Here is a 22,160-nt window from a genome sequence, read left to right on the forward strand (position 1 = left end):
TTGTAACAGTAAGTTCTGCTACAAGAGGGTTCTCATTGCTGTACCCTCATTTTATAGGATTGTAACAGCATGTTCTGCTACAAGAGGGTTCTCATTGCTGTACCCTCATTTTATAGGATTGTAACAGCATGTTCTGCTACAAGAGGGTTCTCATTGCTGTACCCTCATTTTATAGGATTGTAACAGTATGTTCTGCTACAAGAGGGTTCTCATTGCTGTACTCTCATTGCTGTGCAAATGACTGACTGGACTCCTGCTTGGTAATATATGATGCCCATTGCTAAGCAGTACGTGCATTTAACACTATGTTATGTATCTGTTTCCTGTAAGTCTCCCTCAGCACAGATACCTGATGCTGAAAAAGATGGCTTTCTCCAGGAATTTGAAGAGTTTCAGAAAGAGCTTGAAAAGAACATGCGAGAATTTGAAAAGACTCACCCTAAACAAGGTTGGTTTCCATACCCAACCTGTTGTCACTTCCTACTAAAAATTCATGAGACACCCCTGTGTGTTGCCTAAAATATACAATAGGGTATGGGGTGTATTATTATTTGCCTGGAATGAATTTATGGCCTTCTTGGAGTCTTTGGACTCAGTGGTTTTAACCATAATGTGTCCTTTAGAAACTAATAGCACGTACATGTTTAAGGGTTAGTTACTGATTTTTGTTCAAAATGTTGTTCAAAGTCTGATGAAGCAAACTTTTTTCTCACTAAGGAACAAAGAATTTGAATCAAAAGGACTGGAAGACCACCGGTCTTTTTAACCCAGGGCCCTTTACTACCTGTGCACTTGATAATCTGGGGTACATGTACCTCTGAAGAACTTCTAAACCAGTTGAAATTATATGAGTAAGGTTTACAATATATAAAAGGACTTATAAAATAACAATATGCAAAATGAGTTTAGGAGTACTATGAATATTAGGGGGAATTTGTTAAATAATAACGTTTAGTGGTATGTGACTGGAGACATCATTTAGTACTGGTACATGGGCCTTGATTTAATTTGTTTGAATCAGCATCAGGAATTATTCCATATATATACATTTATATCTGTTATAAAAAATGTTTTCAAATGATTTATCTACAAAAAAGTCCCTTAGACATTTGTAGAGAATAATTTGAAATGTTTTTCACTGACAGATCAGAATCATTTCTGATGCTGATTCAAACAAATTAAATTGATGCCTTGGTTAGAAAAAGTTTGTGAAGTTATGCCACAGCTAGAGATGTCCCGAACGGTTCGCTGGCGAGTAGTTCCTGGCGAACATAGCTTGTTCGCGTTCACCACGGATGGCGAACATATGCGATGTTCGGTCCGCCCCCTATTTGTCATCATTGAGTAAACTTTGACCTTGTACCTCACAGTCAGCAGACACATTCCAGACAATGTTTTTTTTGTTTTTCCCTCCCAGACCCTCCCACCTCCTGGACAGCATCCATTTTAGATTCATTCGGAAGCTGCATTCTTTTTTTTTTTTTATCATTATTATTTTTTTAGACAGAAGTGTGTTATATTTGAGCATGCTAGGCTGAACGTGTGTATATCATGGCTAGTTGCACTGAGGGTATGAGTATATAGCAGTACATTGTTGTGAAAGATGGCTGTCATGTTTAGGGTGTAGCTTGCAAGTTATCAACTGTGTATTTATATCAGCAGCTCCACCACTAGTTATAAATCAAGTGTGAGTCGCCCCATGAGATGAGACTAGTGAATAACATAATACATGAACGGTTAAGGTAAAGGCATGTAAGCAACTACGACAATAAACTCTTTAGGAGGTGAAATAATGACATGTTTAAACGCTTGCTACTTTACGATTAGTTAATGTGCAGAGAGCAGTTCATGTGATCAAAGGCATGGTGTGGAGGATCGGCTATAGTGGGACATGCTTGGCAGACTGCTGTTTACTGCTTGTGCTCATCCGATCCCTTCTGGGCGCCAGGTGCAGACCCTGGGAGTCCCTGATACCTGGAACAACAAAGGCAAGTCTCTGGCTGAGTGCCGGGTTCGCGGCTTGAGGTGGTGGAAGCTTGTTTTGTCGGGTGGTCGGATCTGTCCCGGTGGTGCTTCACGTCCGGTGCGGGATTGTGGTGGCTTAAGGTGGAGGCGAGTGCTTGACGTGGGGCAGGCTCTGCATTTCTGTTTGTGCTTCCGGTCCCGTCTTCGACGCCTTTTGCGTTGGTGAATTTTAATGGGGACTGCTTCGCTTAGCTGTGGTGGAGCTTGTTGGGGCTGTGGTGGAGCTTGTTGGGGCTTCCTGCTTGTTATTTGCTTCCAAAATTGATTATAGAGTCTGTCCAGCTTAGACTCAATATCCTGCCATGCTTTGCTGGTACCAGGAGGACATGCGGCTGCCGACATATTGGGAGAGTCGCAGATGAGTATGTCAGCCTGGGTGGCTGTGCTTTGTGCGTCCATTAGCTCCAGACAGCCTCTCAGGGGTAGACCGGGATAACCCCCACCGGTCCGAGGGGGGGGGGTAACGGAGCTCCTGCCGGGAAGTAGCTGCTCCTGGGCATCCCAGGATCGGGAGATCGGCCGCCTCTCCCGCCCGGTGAGCAGCAGGCCACACTTGCCACGCGGAGGTAAGTAAGACTCTTGTCGAGTTGCTGACCGCTATTAAGCATGTTGGGTCGGTCAGGTAGGAGCAACATTGCTGGGTCATCCCCTTCTGGGGTGAAATTCGCTTGTTGATAGCTGCTTAAAGTGAGATATTGAGGGAGCTCACACGAAGTGCATCTTTCCTCCATGACAGCTAGGCCCAGCTCCCTGGAAACTGGATTCTTAGTGAGAGGAGGGACAGTGTAGCTGCTGCTGATTTACTAGGGAAATCGATAGCCAGGCTAGTGTATTCAGTGTCCACTACAGTCCTGAAGGACTCATCTGATCTCTGCTGTAAGGACAACACCCCAAAAAGCCCTTTTTAGGGCTAGAACGTCAGTCTGCTTTTTTTTTTTTTCTGTGTAATCTTATTGCAGTTGCCTGCCTGCTAGCGTGTGTGTCTGGCTCACAGCGTATACTGTGCCCACTTTCCCAGTGCCACCACTCATATCTGGTGTCACAATAGCTTGCATTTAAAAACAAAAAAAAACTTTTTTGACTGTAATATAATAGCAGTCAGTTTCCTTCACACGTGTGCATTTAAGGGCCTGCCAGGGAACAGTAGTGTACATTAAAAAAAAAAAAAAAAATACAGGGGGCTTGTTGTCACCTTTCGGGGACCCTTGGTGTTGTACGTGGCTGGAGGAAGAGACCTTCAATGACATCAGTGAGGACAAGGAACGGGACATGGCTAGCTTGGTATCCAACCTTGTGCAAATGGGGAGTTTGCGGTTGTGCAAATGGAGTGTTTGCGGTTGTTTGCGGTGCGTTAAACGGGGAGTTTGGTCTGTCACTGTGAAGCGGGCGTAACCCTTACACTACCTGATCGATACAACATCATACCTGATGTTTTTTTTTTTTTTTTTTTTTTTTTTTTTTTTTTTTTTTTTTTTGAATTCTTTATTTATAGCGTGCAGGGAATTACAATCGAGCATGGTGTGCCACGATAGCACGAACAAGAATACATATTATAGATTTCCATGGCTATTTGAAACAAGACTGCACATTTTATAGTTAAGATAGACAAGTTAAACTAAGCATTTATCATTTTTAAATGGTACATTAGCTGATGTTGAGTATGTCAGTTTACGTGAAGTCGTACATTGGTTGGGTCGTAGTGATAAGATGCATGAGGTATGCCTAGTCAGGATATGCACTTTAAACGATAAAAGAACAAGAATAAAAAACAGGCTTCCAACATTGTAGTAGGCTTGTGGTATGCACGTGAAGTTATGCTTCAGTGTTAAACTAAAGTGTGTACATATGTTTATATAAAACTACAGCTTGGTTAATAGAGTTGCTTAAATGAGTGATGTGCCACCAGGCGGGTTGTGGCATGCTGGGTTATCTTCTGCGCTAATCTGGGTGGTAGGTCTGTCTTGCGCTGTATCTTCAACTGTGGCTTCGGCTGCAGACATGTCCATTAATTGTCAACCACAGCCAAGGTGTCTGCTGTGAAGGCGGTCGGTATGCCTTGTATGCCGTCTGTCGTGTGGAGTTGGGGTACCTGTCGCTTTTGGTATCAGGAGTTGTTGGTGAGCGGCATCCCATTCTCCAGCAGAGAAATTACTCTTGGGGCATACCAGAGTCTATAAAGTCCCGAGGACCCACTGCTGGCCCAAGTGTCTGCGGGTCTCTGCGATCCCAGTACCCGTCCGGCATGTGAGTATGGGGGTATGGTGCTTTACCGGCCACAGTGACCAGGTGGGGGAACGTGGCGATGAAGTCATCGTTTGGAGGTGACCTTCCCGGGCACTTCTTCAGTGTTGGTCTGTGGGCTGAGAGGTAGGGGACCCCAGAGAGACATTCTCAGCTGAGGCAGGCGCTGGATCAGCTTCTGGGGTTCGCCCTGCAGTGTAAGTGAGCAGCAGAGCCGCTGTTTCCATGTATGGAAGGTGCTTCGCTGTCAGCCATCTTGTTGGAGCCGCATGGCAGTCGGTGACTTTAGGCTGTAAGTCCCCCAGGAGCGCTGCCAATGTGTTGGTTGCCTGGTGGGGACCGGGATAACCCCCGCCGGCCCAGAGGGGGGGGTGAACGGGGCCGGGGGCCCCCCGTGTTGCTGTGGTTCTCAGTGTTCGCCGGGCAGAGAGCGAGGCAGCGGCCGTCCGCCCCACTCGCCTCCCGGGTAGGCCTCAGTCCCCCAAGCCCCGGAGCATCTCACCAGGACCCAGTGCACCCGATATCAGGTGCCCCAGCTGCACCGGGACACTCCAGGGCCCTGTATCGCACGCTTCCAGGGGGTTCCAGGCTGATTGTGGTGGGTAAGTACCCATTTTTAGTTGATTTCCCCTGGAGCTGCAATGCCTTGCAGCCTGCTGGCATGGCCGCCCGGCCCCGCCCCCATACCTGATGTTTTAAAGCACGTTATTCCAAACAATTTAGGAATGTTAGGTGATTTATGCCCTTTATGGATTAAAACCAGACTCTGCATCAACTATGTAATTTTCCATGGGAGTTTTGCCATGGATCCCCCTCCGGCATGCCACAGTCCAGGTGTTAGTCCCCTTGAAACAACTTTTCCATTACTATTGTGGCCAGAAAGATTCCCTGTGGGTTTTAAAATTCGCTTGCCTATTGAAGTCTATGGCGGTTCGCCCGGTTCGCCCGTTCGCGAACATTTGCGGAAATTCGCGTTCGCCATTCGCGAACGGTAAATTTTATGTTCGCGACATCTCTAGCCACAGCCCATAAACAGAATTTGTGGAGGATATTAATAAGAGACTACTACTAAACAATTACTCTTTCTCCACTTGTAATTCTCACTATCCTCCAATAACGTCATGCTTTTTTCATCTCTCTTTCTAGGTGAGGACCTGTTTGAGTCTGACAGTCAACGGGAGTTGGATATGATCTTAGCTGGGCAGGCTCGAGTGCTAGAGGAGATATCTATACTGAACAAGAGATTAAACATGACTCTGGAAGAGCAAATAAGGCAGAGGGATATCCTAAGTCGATCTGCAGCTAATGAAACCACAACTGTGAAAAAAGACCACGTTAGTATACACTTTGTATAGTGCAGGTGACAGATTTGTCTATAGAGGGTTATTTGCTAACGTGAGAATTCAAAGTGAATTTCAAATTTAAGTCTAAAGAACTGAACTGAAACCATAGCTAACTTGGAGATTTTCCCATTTTGGCTTTTTTGACATTAACCCCTTAAGGAAACATGACGTGTGTGACACGTCATGATTCCCTTTTATTCCAGAAGTTTGGTCCTTAAGGGGTTAAAGAGACACTCAACTGCCCAAACAAAAAAACTGTTTAGTAGATATACCCCCAATGAAAACATGCATGCATTTAGTTATGCATTATTCATTCAGGGTATTGCTACAAACAACTTGTAAAAGATGCCGTTCTCATTTCTGCTGCCCTTGCAAGTCCTCCCCTTCTAACCTCACCCAGACTTTCTGTAACTGTCCAATCACAGACTTCCTAATGCAACTCAAGGATAAGTGTTTGCAAGGCAGGTGTTCTGGGAAATTGCTCCTCCTTGAGTTTAGCTCCACTGAGCTAAACAACCAGGAAGTAACAGGACCTGCTGTTTGATTGACAGCCAGTAGGGTGTAACCAGGTCTTCTCTTCACACATAAAACACTTCAGCAAGCTAGAGTGTCTCTTAAAATTTGAAATTTGCTTTGAATTCTCACTTTAGTGATTAACCCTGTATAGTTTTTACACAAAATAAAGAGTGATAAATTAAACAAAACTTGGATAAACAAGGTTGTTGTTGAAAATGATCACGTTGTCTGAACATCCATAGTAAATGTGTTTCATCAGCCAACCATGCATTGATCTTTGACATAATAACTGATGCTGCTGTGTGATTTGGTTTCCTACTAAGTCTTCCTACCTTAACTGGAAAAGTATAGCTTATCTAGGTCTGCATTCTAAACAATAAGGTATAGTTCGCTTTATTAGAATCTTCTGCCTTGGTTACTGCAACCTTCTTCTGATCACCAATCCTCCCCTGGAATGGTCAGCATTCTGCTTGTAGCTGCACTTCGGTGATGAGGTCATCAGAGGCTGAAGTAGTTGTCTAGGGTTGCTGTATCTCTTGTACCGAAGGAACTTTCCTAGCATTTTGGTCCGGGAGTGCCCTGTAGGTGGAATCTGTCTGACATACAACTAGTATAAGTTCACTATGTAATGGTGTAAATGAGCCATAATGTGTTTCGGACCTCAGTGGGCCATATCAATAGTGCAAGATACTGTGTATCCATCCATTCCAAGTGTTCTCTTACATTCTGTGTTGGTTAATTTGAATACTTTAACGTAAGACTCCCCTTCATTTTTGAGACCTGCTCTACTGACCTGATCAGACCATAAATCAAGAATTCTCTCCAAAGCAAGTTCTTAAGAACGTAAAATATTTAATCTCTAGGTAGAGAGAGTTCTGTCTTATAAAACAAAACGACCCTGCTTTCTTGTACTCTTTTACTCTTTCATAGTCTTCATCAGGGTAACTGAAAGTCCTTTTACTAAGATCTAAGCATAATGAAGTTGTGGACCTCGGCTCACTGTGCTAAAGAGCATCTCAACCATCTACTGTATTCTCTTAAGGTCGGACGAAATCTTCACCTAGTGCTTCTGGACCTCTCTTGCAGAGGACCTTTGCTTGAGATTTCACCTCTGGAATGCCTTTTCCATTGGGAGCAATCTTGATATCCTAATGAAAATGTTTCCCTTTTTATTTTTATTTTTTACATTCTTTATTTAATCGTGCAAGTAAGTATATACAGATACACTAGAGGCGCCACGACAGTGTATACTGGCAAGCAAATAACTAAGAGCAAGTCATACAGGCGTCTCATAAATGTCCATTGCACAATTTTATACGAAATACGAACAAGTTAGGCTAGCATGTCGAAGTGACAAGGCAAAGCATAGTGATAAATGATATGGTAGACATATGAATATCGGGAACTCCACTAACAACTACGGTTAGTACTGCATTTAGGTTAACCCTATTGCAGGGCTAAGAAGGTTGAAAATGTCTCCTTTTAATGGTTGATACTAAAACGACTCCATATAATGGTTGAGTGAGCTAAAACACATTTAGATAATCCTTTATGTGTATTATCCCATAAAACAACCTTTCATGCTTTGTTCCCCTGCGGCTTTATGCCTTGTGTACTTAGATTGTTTTACTTTATTCAACAATTCCAATAATTCTGAACAGAGAACCTTAAATAAAGAGTGATATATTGCTGTCAGAACGGTGTGTTTATGTATCGGGAAGCACTTAGAGGATGCAGGTGTCTAGATATGGCTTACGTGAGATACACCCCCTTCACTCCATCACTTCATTCATTACTTAGTGTACTGTGGTCCTAAACCGCTTAGGATTTAAAGGATTAAAGGCTTAATGAGGTTTTTGTTTCCTGTTACTATTTTCCAGTATAGGATAAAGTATTTTATAAAATGCAATCTTTTTTTTTTTTTTTCGGCAATGATTTGAAGATAAATACTGCTTACGTCAATCTCGTACCATGTTTAGGATATTATTAAAACAGAAATAAAATAAAATAGACCGGTCACTATTGGAAAAAGTTTATTTATTTATTTATTTATTTACAGCCTAGTACATAAAAGATATCTAGACTCCTCAAAGGAAAGGATTGAAGTTCAAAGTGAGAGTGATGAGTGGGTGTATTTACTAAACAATACATTGTAGAGAATGGAAATTTGGAACAATTTAGTCTAAAATAACAGAGCCATGGCTATTGCTGAAATGGAAACCTAGAATTTGTAATTAGTTTTAAATTCACAAAAATTTGGTATTTAGCGAATAAACCCCTAAGAATCAGTATAAAGAAATGTTGCTGGTGCTCCGAGTGAAATTAGCATAGAATGTGTTCAAAAACAAATGAAAACAAAAATAAATTATACAAAATATGAAATTAACACATAGAATAAATGTAATCAGAGTTTCATGTTAAAAAAAAAAAAATAGAAGCTGTGAAGTTTCTCATCACAATCTGTTCTGTCATCGTGCTTCCCACAGTACATAATAATATATTTAATAATGCTTCATTAATGGAGCAAATGCATTAACAAATGGCAGAGCTCTTAGCCAGAGAAGGAAATTCTTTCCTGTTTGAATTTATTTCAAATAGCAGTCAGTAGATTTTTATAACAATGCTAGATTTTTGCATCTAAATCTGCATGAGAGCTCAGATGGTTAATGCACCACCCAGAGAAGTTGTATAGGCATAATAAAACGAATTCCATTGAGTTGGGTAATACTTTCAAAGGAGAAATATTGTGTAAGACCCCTTCCTGTTAAAGGACCACTCTAGGCACCCAGACGACTTCAGCTTAATGAGGTGGTCTGGGTGCCAGGTACCTCTAGGATTAACCCTTTTTTTTTATAAACATAGCAGTTTATACTGAGGGTTAATCCAGCCTCCAAATCCTCTAGTGGCTGTCTCATTGACAGCCGCTAGAGGCGCTTGCGTGATTCTCACTGTGATGAAAATCACAGTGAGAGCACGCAAGCGTCCATAGGAAAGCATTGTAAATGCTTTCCTATGCGACCGGCTGAATGCGAGCGCGGCTCCTGCCGCGCATGCGCATTCAGCCGATGACGTCGTGATCAAGATGGAGAGGAGGAGGAAAGCTCCCCGCCCGGCGCTGGAAAAAGAGGTAAGTTTAACCCCTTCCTCTCTCCAGAGCCCGGCGGGAGGGGGTCCCTGAGGGTGGGGGCACCCTCAGGGTACTCTAGTGCCAGGAAAACGAGTATGCTTTCCTGGCACTAGAGTGGTCCTTTAAAACTTTGATTATTATTGGTTATTATATAAACATTGAAGGGGGGGCACAAGATTTTATAAAGAGTATCACTATGTTCTCAATAAAATCGATTAAGAGCATTAATTATTTAAAATATTAATCCACAGAGAGTTGCAGGTGGTAGTACTAGCCTTAATTCCTCAAGCCACTCTGCAACTAGTTTGCTACCATTGTAGGACCACCACAGTCTGAATCTCTATCTAAAGATACAACTCTGCACGGCAACTTCATAACGCAACTTCATAACGCATGACGCAACTTCATAACGCAACTTCATAACACATAGCGCAACGCAACTTCATAATGCATAACGCAACTTCATAATGCATAACGCATGACGCAACTTCATAACGCATAACGCAACTTCATAACGCAACTTCATAATGCATGACGCAACTTCATAATGCATAACGCATGACGCAACTTCATAACGCATAACGCAACTTCATAACGCAACTTCATAATGCATGACGCAACTTCATAATGCAACTTCATAATACATAACGCAACTTCATAATGCATAACGCAACTTCATAATGCATGACGCAACTTCATAACGCAACTTCATAATACATAACGCAACTTCATAATGCATGACGCAACTTCATAATGCATGACGCAACTTCATAACGCAACTTCATAATGCATGACGCAACTTCATAATGCATGACGCAACTTCATAATGCAACTACAGTTTATAATCTTTGCTTATAAACCTTAGGTACTGTGTGCGATATAGTACTAACGGTTAACTTCTTGTTGTTCTTCATAATACATAACGCAACTTCATAATGCATGACGCAACTTCATAACGCAACTTCATAATGCATAACGCAACTTCATAACGCAACTTCATAACACATAACGCAACGCAACTTCATAACGCATTACGCAACTTCATAATGCATAACGCAACTTCATAACGCAACTTCATAACACATAACGCAACGCAACTTCATAATGCATAACGCAACTTCATAACGCATTACGCAACTTCATAACGCATAACGCAACTTCATAATACGTGACTATAGAAAATGGTAAATAGCTGATGCCATTTGGTGTCATTTATCACTAATTTAATAGAGAAACATATTACTCCATAACTCCTACAGCTTATTGTAAATGATGGCCTGTGAGTCTGTAGGTACAGATACTTCTACAATAAGCCATCATAGTGGTTATGGTACTTGGATTGCTTTATATAATATCAATATACTTAGTCACAATTAACTTTTTTACTCAAAAGATGTAGAAATAACAATATCAAATGATAACCAATTGACACTGATCCTACTATTCTTCAGGCCCACGGTGCCCTGGAAACCGTAATGAATGGGATCCCGGATCTTCTAGCCATGACGCGGGATCTGAAGTAAGTAGGAATAACTCTGGAATGTTGACGTTGTTTTATGGATTATGTGCTCTGTGGGCTAACTTTTTTTTTAATGACTTTCGAGGCAGACCATTACTAGTGGAGCAAATCTAGGAGAAATGCGACTAAAGTATATTAAAGCTGCCTAAGTAGACTCTCAGTAGGGCTGCCGGTTGACAAAAGTAATATTGACAGACGGACTGTCAAGGGGATGCGGCTAGTACGAACGTATCAGATATGGTCAATGGAGAGATGGAAAGTGACATTTTTGTGGGATTATCAAACAAACTGGGAATAATGGAGATCTGATAAGGAAATTTTAAATTTTAGGCCAAGATGAACAACAGAAGGCTAAAACAAAAGAAAGTGGCTGACCGAGTTTGTGGTGGGGCACGTAGGGCTTCTATACAAGAGAAAGGGACATAACTAAACTAAAAATAAATGGACAATACACATTTTTTTTTTATATTTTAAATAATATAGACTAACTTTCCCAGTTTCAGTGTCAGTTCACCACAAATAAATCTTTCATGAAGAGACCCTGGAGCTTTTCGAGGGCTAAAAGAGAAAAAAAAAAAAACACTGTTTTAAAAAAAATAAAAAAAAATTCTGTACATTGTAAACATGTATCCATGACTTTCTGTTTCTGACAAATAAAATGCTGCATTTTTCTGCATGGTCTGTACTAATCTTCATATCCGTGCAGCAGTGATCGTCAGATATTCCACTCTTTAATTATCTTGTCATGAATCACAAAGTATTCCTTTTTTATTTTGTTGATCTGGGCATGTTTTAACCCAAAGGCCCAGTTCCGTTTCGTTGTGAGCTGGAATGACTTGGGCAGCTCTGTCTTTCTTCCTCATTAGCAATGCTTCTCTCCAGAGCTCGGGGGGAGGAATGCATCCAAGCCACATCTGACCTTCATAACGACCTTGAAGGAAAATACCCTATTTAAAGCATTTTTAATGTATAAGTACCACTGAATTCCCTGATTATCCTTTAACTGTAATACGATTCTGCTACCTAGTATGTACTGTATTCAATTTCTCTTCCCTAATATCATACAAAGCCTGTCTAAAGTCATTAGATGTGAACAGTGCATAAACATCAGTTAGTTTTTAATTCATAAAATCACAAAGTCAGCGAATGTTACAGTATAAAATAGTCTCTAAATTGTGCAAGGAGAATTTTTTTCAAATAGTAGTCAGTAGAGAAATCTGCTAGATGTATCACTCTTACTCAGTTCTGGCCTCGTTAGTGCTGTGATGGGGACTGCTTCATCTATTATTATTATTCTCGCCATTTATATAGCGCCAACAGATTCCGTAGCGCTTTACAATATTATAAGAGGGGGGGATGTAACTATAAATAGGACAATTACAAGAAAACTTAAGGAAAAAGGAAGGGTCGAAGAGGACCCTGCTGAAACGAGCTTACAGTCTATAGGGGGTGGGGTATAATAACCTGTTTGTGTTTGCCGTGTGATTAAAGGTACATTCCAATCCAATTTTGGGGTGAATAGTGTCCCCTCTTTCACATTCGAAAGAAGTGCAGATTTAAAGAGAAATCATCACTTTTACAAAGTTCCGGTTGCATTTTCCTGGCTGTCAATTTGACAGCTGAAAGTGTGCTCTTCCTCATTGGTTTGTGCTCCAGCAGAGAGCCGGTGATTGCTGCACGTGCACCGTGCCTCAGATTGGCTGGAAGAACACCAATATTATTGATTCCCTGGAGGCAGAGACTGTCTTGCTGATGGAACAGAGGTAAGTTAACTTTTTTTTTTCTTCAGGTAAGGGTTGGGAACGGGGGCCCAGCAGGCACACCAACACTCCAGTGTTATAAATACATTTATTTATTTGTAACGTTTGTGTTTTCTCTGACAACGCAGCGTTTACATTAAAAAGACATTAAGCTGTGGTTGTTCTGGTGAGTATAGTGTTCCTTTAATGTTGTGGCTGGTCAGTGTATGTTATATATGTATTCATTAAGATTGAGTGTATGTTTTCATGTTTGTTCATTGAGATTGAATATATCGTATGTCTATTCATTGCTTGAGAAAGGCTCATTTTGAGCCAAAACTTTTGCTTTTTTTGTTTTTTTTTGAGTTACAATCAAAACCCTTTGACAAGTCTAAAAAAAAGTACCAGTCAACAGATTTGTATATTCTTGTAATGTAGAGGTCAATTTCTCTGCAGATGTCACAATCAGCGCTACAATTGTACTATATTAGAAAAGTGAACCAATTTTTATTTTGGAACTTTTGGTAAATAATTTATAAGATATATCGAGGAACACTTAAATAGTGTATTTATGGAATCACACATTACAACATGTGTGAAGTTATCCGTAATGTCGTAATCGAAAAGTGCTAATTAAATGTAAGTATAAATATGCCAGTCAAACGCCGAAATCTAGTAGAATATATTTCATATATTTATACTAACACATAAGTTGCCGGTTCTCCAAACTACATGCTATCAGTGCTCTTGTACAGCCACAATTGCCCTGTAATAATTTCTTGTGCTGTGCTTTTAATGGTGGAATAACTGATGATGAGGCGCGATTCTAAAATCACGAATGTTAAAATTCATCAAGGACACATTTTCCAGGATCTATTTCTTCAGAGACAACTCTGCATTTGAATTTAATAGGATGAGTACCATTGAATTAAGAACCAGTAAAAGGTATTATTAAAGGATCACTATAGTGTCAGGAAAACAAACTTGTTTTCCTGACACTAGATCATCCTTAGGACCCCCCCTCCCCCCCACCCTCAGGGTCCCCCTCCCTTGGTGCTGAAGGGGTTAAAATCCTTCCAGTTACTTATCTTAATCCAGCTCCGGGCTTTCTCGGCACTGGTGACCTCAGCTCCCGAGTGGAGCGGAATGCGCATGCTTTCTCAATGCTTTCCTATGGACGTTCTGCACACTGGATGCGATTTTCGCATTAAGTGTTGCAGAAGCGCCTCTAGCGGCTGTCAGGAAGACAGCCACTAGAGGTTGGATTAACCCTGCAATGTAAACATAGCAGATTCTCTTCATTGAGCAGAAGTGGTCTGGGTGACTATAGTGTCCCTTTAATATGATTTAATTTGACAACATATGGTAAACACTTTGAGTTCCTCTGATGAGAAAAGTGGTTTATTAAAAAGTAATTGTAAATTGTATTATGGTTGTAGTGCTTGCTTTAGTTGTTAAACTAATTAAGGTTTCGAATGTGTGGGGAGCTTAGAAGAGATAAACACATATCTGTTGAATCCACAGAAGTGACATTTTAAAGATGGCAGCCAAGGCCAAACATCCGACTTCGTCATCAGGAAAAGATAGTGGCTCCCTCAGTGCAAGTAACGTTAGTGATTTCCAGCAGGACTTCCTGAAAATTAAGAGAAATCTGCAGAGTTTGGTCAAAAATTCGGTGAGTAGGTTTGGCCGTAGCAAGAATAAGTGGCATAATCTAAAACAGTATATGTGATGAAACTGTGAATATTGTATCAATAAATGTATGCGCCTGAAATTTTTTTATGAATGACTTTTGGTTTTATCAGCAGAAGTGCCAAATGAGTACAACCTAGAGAAAAAGGGAATTTTAGCTAAAATCCTTTGAAACCTGTTGGCAATATAATTTCCGCGAGTCAGATAATTATTTGAGCAAGTCCTTTGCTTTCGTCAAAACTGTGTCAAAAGTGTCAATTAAAAAAAAAAATTATTTATTTATATTACTAGTGTCAAATTTAATTAGTTGATCCTGAAGGACTATGTATTTAAAAAAAATAAAAAAAAAATTAAATTATTTGTTTATACTCAACCCATCAGCAAGAGTGAGCAGTGATGGAACAAACAAGTCTGCGTACAGTTAACAACAGCGACACGATGCATAGGTAGACAACTGCATTCAATGTACAATAGTGGACTGGGCAATATTTTTATATTTTTGTAGCCTGTTTGCAAACTAGGTGGTCACTTCGATTTTTAGCCCAACTAATGGTAGGATCCAGCCTATCTCGGTTGCGCTTTCCCCTTACCGCTATTTTCTCACATAAATGACCCTGCTAATGCCCATGTGCTGGAAAGAACCTTCAAAGGTTCTCAAAACTCTTACTGCAACTCCCATGATTCTCTATTTCCATGGCTATCTATTTAATTCAAAGAATCATGGGAGTTTTAGTTCAGCAACATCTGTAGGGCCAGAGTTTGCAGAACCCTGAGTATATATACTATATATACAGAGGTAAAATGAGGGACCCTTGGGGTATGTGAATCTTAATTACTACTATAAAACAGTGAATGACAATTAGGTTGGAGTTATAGAAGCAGAATAGAAAAATGGTCAGTGCTTATCCTCCAAGAACCACATCTGATTATTTTTGGCATGCTAAGAATTATGTTACCAAATATAGGAATTAACATTTCCACCAGTTCTCAGAGTTCCTTTAATTTAGAATTCTTATTATGTAAACAACCACATGTTCATATAAAAAAAATAAGTGAACATCAAGGTCATGCAACATCCAGAGGACTGAGATGATGACATCATGGAGGTGAGCATACCATGATATACCAAATCAATATGTGTGGCTGGGGAACTCAAGGTCAGGTGGGGGGAACACAAGACATAACCCCTACTGTAAATTTGCAGGTATATGTAATTATCTTCATTGTTTATTTTAAAGTTATTTCTTTTATTAAGACAACTGGTTTTTTTTATATATTTTTTTTTGGAATGTCAAGTAAGGACATGTATTTATACTACATGTAGTATAGCGTAAGATAAGGCAGTCGTAGACAATGGGACCAAGCGTTGGATAGTTTAAAAAAACTTAGACCATCTCTCATTTTACATGGTTACATAGGCTGAACAAAGACTTGTGTCCAAGTTCAGCCTATTCTCACATCCTTTTTTTTTATGTTGATCCAAAAAAGGTTAAAAAAAAATCCTAGTTTAAAGCGCTTTCCAATTTTGCAACAAATTAAGAAAAATTCCTTCTTTACCCCAGAATAGCAGTCAAGTTGTTACCCTACATATTAAAAACGACATCCCTAAATGTTATGTTTTTGCACGTATTCATCCAGTTGGAGTTTACACAGCTGTCAGACTCTAATAAAAACATCTCTTCAGGCAGAGAATTCCACAACCTTGTTGTTCTTAATATAAAAACCAAAAAGTTTCCTTTGTCTTGCACTAAATCTCCTTTCTTCCAGTCTAAACACATGACCTTGTGTCCTGTGTATAGTCCTGTTTACGAATAGATTTTAACCATTTTATATATATTTTTTTTTTTGGTCTGGTAGCTCAGTTGGATGATAATAACAGGCATGTTGCCAATCCAATGACAAAAGATCAATAATTAGTTTGTAACTTTAAGAAAAATCTTTCTAAATCCTACTGTGTCAGTTTAGTAATGTTTGTCAAAGTCTGTTTTATTCAACCCTCTATGAAGTGCTGTGGAATGCGTTGGGGCTATATAAATGATTATATCAATAATAATCATGTCATTTGTTCTTGCAGGACAGCACACAGAAATCCCCCTGTCCTACGGACATCGTACAATCATCTTGTTTGTCTAGTGGTGTTTTTCTGACATTTCTGTTTCTGCAGACAGTGTGCAGTGTGATATACATGTTATTCAGGTGAGTGATTTCTCATTGGAACTGGTAAATAAAAAACATTCCTTAGAAGATAGGTTACTCCGTTCTTTTACTGTGATGATTCAGTTATCTTATGGCTCTATCCATATGACTGAGCAGGCTGTGGGTGGATGTTAGTTAAAGGAACAATCTGGTCACCATAACAACTTTATCTAAATTATGTTGTTATGGTGTCAGGAGGCCTCCGACCGCTCTTTGACTAGAGCGGTCAGCCGACGCTCTAAGCCAATCATTGATAAAAAAAAAGGTGCTCCTGCCCGGCGTCACTCTGCGCTTCCTGTAACTCAGATTCAGAAGCCGGATATCGCATGGGGAACCTGGAACTGGAAGTAACCTTCCGGGTTTTACCCTTAAGCTAAGAGTGCATCTGGTTGCTTCCTGGCACCATAACAACTTTATTTAGATGAAGTTGTTATAGTGTTCGGAGTGTCCCTTTACTGTGGGAGGAGGAATGTTTGAACACTTGGTATAGTGCATGTTTGTTTGCTCTCTACCACATAGAATATGCACTTCTCTAATGGCTTAGCTGTCTCCATTATACCTGGACATACCAAAGAAAGACAACTTTACAAAAAAAAAAAGATTCTGTAGCAACTCACTATGAATTTAGATGTTCTAAAATGTTTAACCCTCTAAAGACCACAATGTGGTCCCTATAAGCCCTTCACTAGTATATATCCTGCATTTGTTTAATGAGACAAATTCCATTTTCATTTATGATCTTTGTCACTCCCTTTTCTGACCTTCCCTAAGACAGGTGATAGTGTGATTCTGTGTACCTGTTTCTTTTATGAGACCCAAGCACCCGTAGAGTGGAAGTCATGGGATTGAAATCAAACTCCAAAGGGATACCGGTTTGACACAGTGCCTCCACCTATAGAGACAATTATTAGGGTGTTGGATCCTATAAGATTCTAGTGCTGAAAATGCAATTAACCACAAATTTAAATCTTCAAATATAATGTTGAATTGCTCATTAGAATTGTGTATAACCAAATAACATACAGCAGAACATAAACATTTATATATTATCATATATTGCTCATGGTCCCCTTCTATTTTCTACTTATACTGCCTCTCTTGGCAAACTTATTACCTTATTACCTTATTCTGTAGCAACTCACTATGAATTTAGATGTTCTAAAATGTTTAACCCTCTAAAGACCACAATGTGGTCCCTATAAGCCCTTCACTAGTATATATCCTGCATTTGTTTAATGAGTCAAATTCCATTTTCATTTATGATCTTTGTCACTCCCTTTTCTGACCTTCCCTAAGACAGGTGATAGTGTGATTCTGTGTACCTGTTTCTTTTATGAGACCCAAGCACCCGTAGAGTGGAAGTCATGGGATTGAAATCAGACTCCAAAGGGATACCGGTTTGACACAGTGCCTCCACCTATAGAGACAATTATTAGGGTGTTGGATCCTATAAGATTCTAGTGCTGAAAATGCAATTAACCACAAATTTAAATCTTCAAATATAATGTTGAATTGCTCATTAGAATTGTGTATAACCAAATAACATACAGCATAACATAAACATTTATATATTATCACATATTGCTCATGGTCCCCTTCTATTTTCTACTTATACTGCCTCTCTTGGCAAACTTATTACCTTATTTGGATTCCACTACCACCTGTACGCTGATGAAACCCAGATATCTCTCTCCTCCCCGGACCTCTCCCCCTGCCGTCCTGCAATGTGTCACTGCTTGCCTTTCTTCCATCTCTGACTGGATGTCCTCCCGCTTTCTTAACTTCTTGTCTTTCCTCCAACTAATATTGATCCTGCTCTCTCGCTCTCCCTTCAACTTGGAGGTACTCACATCAGTCCATCCATACAAGCGAGCTGTCTTGGTGTTACATTTTTTATTCTGGTCTCACCTTTAAAAAAACATAGCCCGCATCCGCCCCTTTCTTGCAAAAGATGCTACTAAAGAGCTTGTTCATGCTCTAATAATCTCTCGCATGGACTATTGTAACCCTCTCCCAGAAGCTGCATTGCCCCACTACAGTCTGTAATGAATGCTGCCGCCAGACTGGTTTTCCTCTCTAGTCTGTCTGTGAGCAGTTATCTCTCGTGGCTTTTACAATGTAATGTGTTGGGAATAGTTGGGAACTTTGTTATATATGGGTTAAACAATTAGGGTATTATTATATTCCTGAGATATGGATTAACTTTCATCTCCCCCCAATCTTTCTGTAGGGATTAGCATGGCCTGTATGAATTAAAATAAGTTATCTGGCATATTAACATGCAGTCCAGTGAATCCCCCCCCCTCCCATAGTGTCCCCTAGTGCACTTTCCCTTGTCCCTTGCTAATATTTAGCAATGATGGGGGTAGGATTCCAAATTTCCTAATTTCTCACACTTTTTTTTATTTTATCCATTTTAAATTGTATTCCTTATAACTAATCCAATATACGGTAACTATTTCATGAGAAATTAAAGCCCTGTTTCTCCAGAACATAATGATATATAATAAATTTTGATGCACTTAATATGAAAGAGGTAAATTATATTTGAACAGACATATAGCGCAAATTGTAGGGGTTCAAACAGATGGAATCCATTTTGGGGGGCTGTAAGGCTATAGTAACATTTTCAAGACAATAAGCAAAATAAATAAACAAATCCAAACCTTACTGCTAGTTTTACACCAGCTAATTCTCCCTGGACACAAAATCTTATTATTCTATTAAATGCTTTCTAATGGTAAATGACGGCGCCAGCTAAGGTCTGTATGTGATAAATAAACCTGTCAGCGTGGGTGGTGTGTTTGCCGTGCGATGCTGCCTCTTTGGCACTCAAAGCCGTACATACATCTGCCATGTTTCACTGCTATGATGGTAGCTCAAAGGAGAGTGGAATAAACAAGAAGAATGCTGGAAAGAAAACATACCTTAAATGTGCACCATACAACCCAAAAAAAGAAAGTAAAAATAGAAATAACTTTTGGTTACATGGCCAAGAATTTGGGTAACCTGGGCCAGCCATGGGGCTTGAATGTGTGGGAGGCAGGGCCGCCATCAGGGCATGACAACCGTGACAATTGTCACGGGCCCGGCGGCCCTGGGGGGCCCGGCCGCCCGGGCCCCACGTGTATTAGCTTAACTGCCGCCGGTGCATCTGCACCGGGGCCCATACGCTGATGGGGCCCATCAGGTGGCCCAAGCATTTAGGGCCACCCAATGGGCTCTATTATCTTCAGGGGCCCGGTCAGCACTATAATAGCGCGACCGGGCCCCTTTAAAAAGAAAATGCAGCCGGAAAGCAAGTGCTGCTGGGAGGGAGTGACGTCCGGTCACTTCCTCCCTGTTTACTCCGCGCGGGGGAAGGAGAAGAGAAAGGCCGCAAGGAGAGGAAGCCGACGCACATCATCCCCAGCCACCCTCCTGCGACGAAATGGTAAGGAAGAGAGGAGGGTGGCTGAAAATGAGGTGTGTGTATGTATGCCAGTGTGCCAGTGTATATATGTGTGTATGCCAGTGTATGTATGCCAGTGTGTATGCCAGTGTATGTATGCCAGTTTGCCAGTGAATGCCAGTGTATGTATGTGTGTATGTATCTGTGTATGCCAGTGTATGTATCTGTGTAGGCCAGTGTATGTATCTGTGTATGCCAGTGTATGTATGTGTGTATGCCAGTGTATGTATGTATGCCAGTGTGCCAGTGTATGTGTGCCAGTGAATGCCAGTGTATGTATGCCAGTGTGCCAGTGTATGTATGTGTGTATGCCAGTGTGCCAGTGTATGTATGTGTGTATGCCAGTGTGCCAGTGTATGTATCTGCGTATGCCAGTGTATGTATGCCAGTGTGCCAGTGTATGTATGTGTGTATGCCAGTGTGCCAGTGTATGTATCTGCGTATGCCAGTGTATGTATGTGTGTATGCCAGTGTATGTGTGTATGTATGTGGGTATGCCAGTTTGCCAGTGTATGTATGCCAGTGTGCCAGTGTATGTATGTGTGTATGCCAGTGTATGTATGTGTGTATGCCAGTGTATGTATGTGTGTATGCCAGTGTGCCAGTGTATGTATGTATGCCAGTGTGCCAGTGTATGTATGCCAGTGTGCCTGTGTATGTATGTATGTATGCCAGTGTGCCAGTGTATGTGTGTATGCCAGTGTATGTATGTGTTTATGTCAGTGTTTGTGTGCCAGTGTATGTATGTGTTTATGTCAGTGTTTGTGTGCCAGTGTATGTATGTGTGTATGCCAGTGTATGTATGTATGCCAGTGTATGTATGCCAGTGTATGTATGTATGCCAGTGTATGTATGTATGCCAGTGTATGTATGCCAGCATATGTATGTATGTATGCCAGTGTATGTATGTGTGTATGCGTGTGTATGCCAGTGTATGTATGTGTGTGTGCCAGTGTATGTATGTGTGTATGCCAGTGTATGTATGTGTGTATGTCTGCATGAATATGTGTGTGTGTGTGTGTCAGTATCTCCCTATGCATGTGTGTATTCCTGTGGGCGGGATTTGGAGGCGGGCTTGAAGGGGGGCCCAGACCTTGAGCTGTGTTAGGGGCCCCAAAATTTCTGATGGCGGCCCTGGTGGGAGGTCATGTTTAACAAGGCTATTTACTAATGTTTACAAAATAAACCGAATGGTTATAGCTATACCGCCAGTGTATAAAGTGGAGCGCTTAAAGAAACACTTACATTACAGGAAAACTAGACAAAAAGGAAATTTATATAGTGTAGTATATTAAGCAACATGGAGTGTATGTAAAAATATATGTTACACACTCAGATGGAGGAGATCCAGTTTAGGATAGACTCAGATCTCATAAACAGGTGTGTTCTCAAGTGACACTTGCCCTCTCCAATCTGTATAGAGCCAGTAGTGCCTGGCTCTAGGTGTATACACTAGTGTGCCCCTATAGGAAGGTACAACTCTTCTTGTAGAGCAGATCGAAGATTGAGTTCACAAGATGCCATGTGCAATTTGGCAAATTTTAAATTTATTAAAATATACTAAAATTAAAGCAATTCAAATTGAGATATGATACACAAAAGTACGCAGGTGCTCCTTCCTTCCGAGACACGTTTTGCCACTCTCTGTAGCTTTTCTCAATCGATGTAACCTGCTTCTGAGTCAAAGTTCTTTAAAACCGAGATGTTGCAATCCCATTGGTTAATGCGCTCGTAATTCAGCCATTCACAAGCGCTATCTGTGAGTGGAGTTCCTTCCTTGGCTATTTCCAATCAGCCAAATTCAGTTGAATTTAAAATTCATTTTGAATTCACTTTCAATGTAATTACCCTGTAACTTGTGACAAGGGGACTGTGTATTCCCTGGTCCCCTATTGAATGATTAAAGTCAAAGGGTTTGGAGACCTTCTGGCCCTATTCCTATTAGGGGAGTGGGCAACTAATTAAAAAGGCTCCCAGCAATGAAGCTTCATCCATTTTAACCCAATGTTATTTCACTATCACTCTAATAGAGATAGCCTGATATTTAAAACACCATGTATTCACAACAACAATTTACATGTATTCCTCTTCAATTATGTGCTATATAAATTTATAGACCGATACTAGGTAGGTAGATATGCTAAATGATATATGACAGCAATGTAAAAAGAGCGACTACTAAAAATTATTGGTGCGCAAAGCAATATTCAATGCAGAAAACTTATACAACTTCAAGATATCTCCCATTGATAGACAAACCCTTAAAAACACAAGAATATATAGTGATAATTAATATATTAAGTACAAATGA

The 22,160-nt window shown here is 40.6% G+C and overlaps 1 protein-coding gene across 1 annotated transcript in view; it reads left to right on the plus strand.

Annotated features, from left to right (window-relative positions):
• LMAN1L (lectin, mannose binding 1 like) overlaps nt 1-22,160 on the plus strand; it is a 56,479-nt gene that overhangs the window by 25,336 nt on the left and 8,983 nt on the right. The window contains exons 8-12 of the mRNA XM_063445889.1: nt 331-448; nt 5,413-5,600; nt 10,704-10,771; nt 14,035-14,185; nt 16,277-16,398. Coding sequence (XP_063301959.1) covers nt 331-448; nt 5,413-5,600; nt 10,704-10,771; nt 14,035-14,185; nt 16,277-16,398 — 647 coding nt within the window. The remainder of the gene's footprint in view (nt 1-330; nt 449-5,412; nt 5,601-10,703; nt 10,772-14,034; nt 14,186-16,276; nt 16,399-22,160) is intronic.

The sequence above is a fragment of the Pelobates fuscus genome, chromosome 3 (genome assembly GCF_036172605.1).
Source record: "Pelobates fuscus isolate aPelFus1 chromosome 3, aPelFus1.pri, whole genome shotgun sequence".
Taxonomy (NCBI): domain Eukaryota; kingdom Metazoa; phylum Chordata; class Amphibia; order Anura; family Pelobatidae; genus Pelobates; species Pelobates fuscus.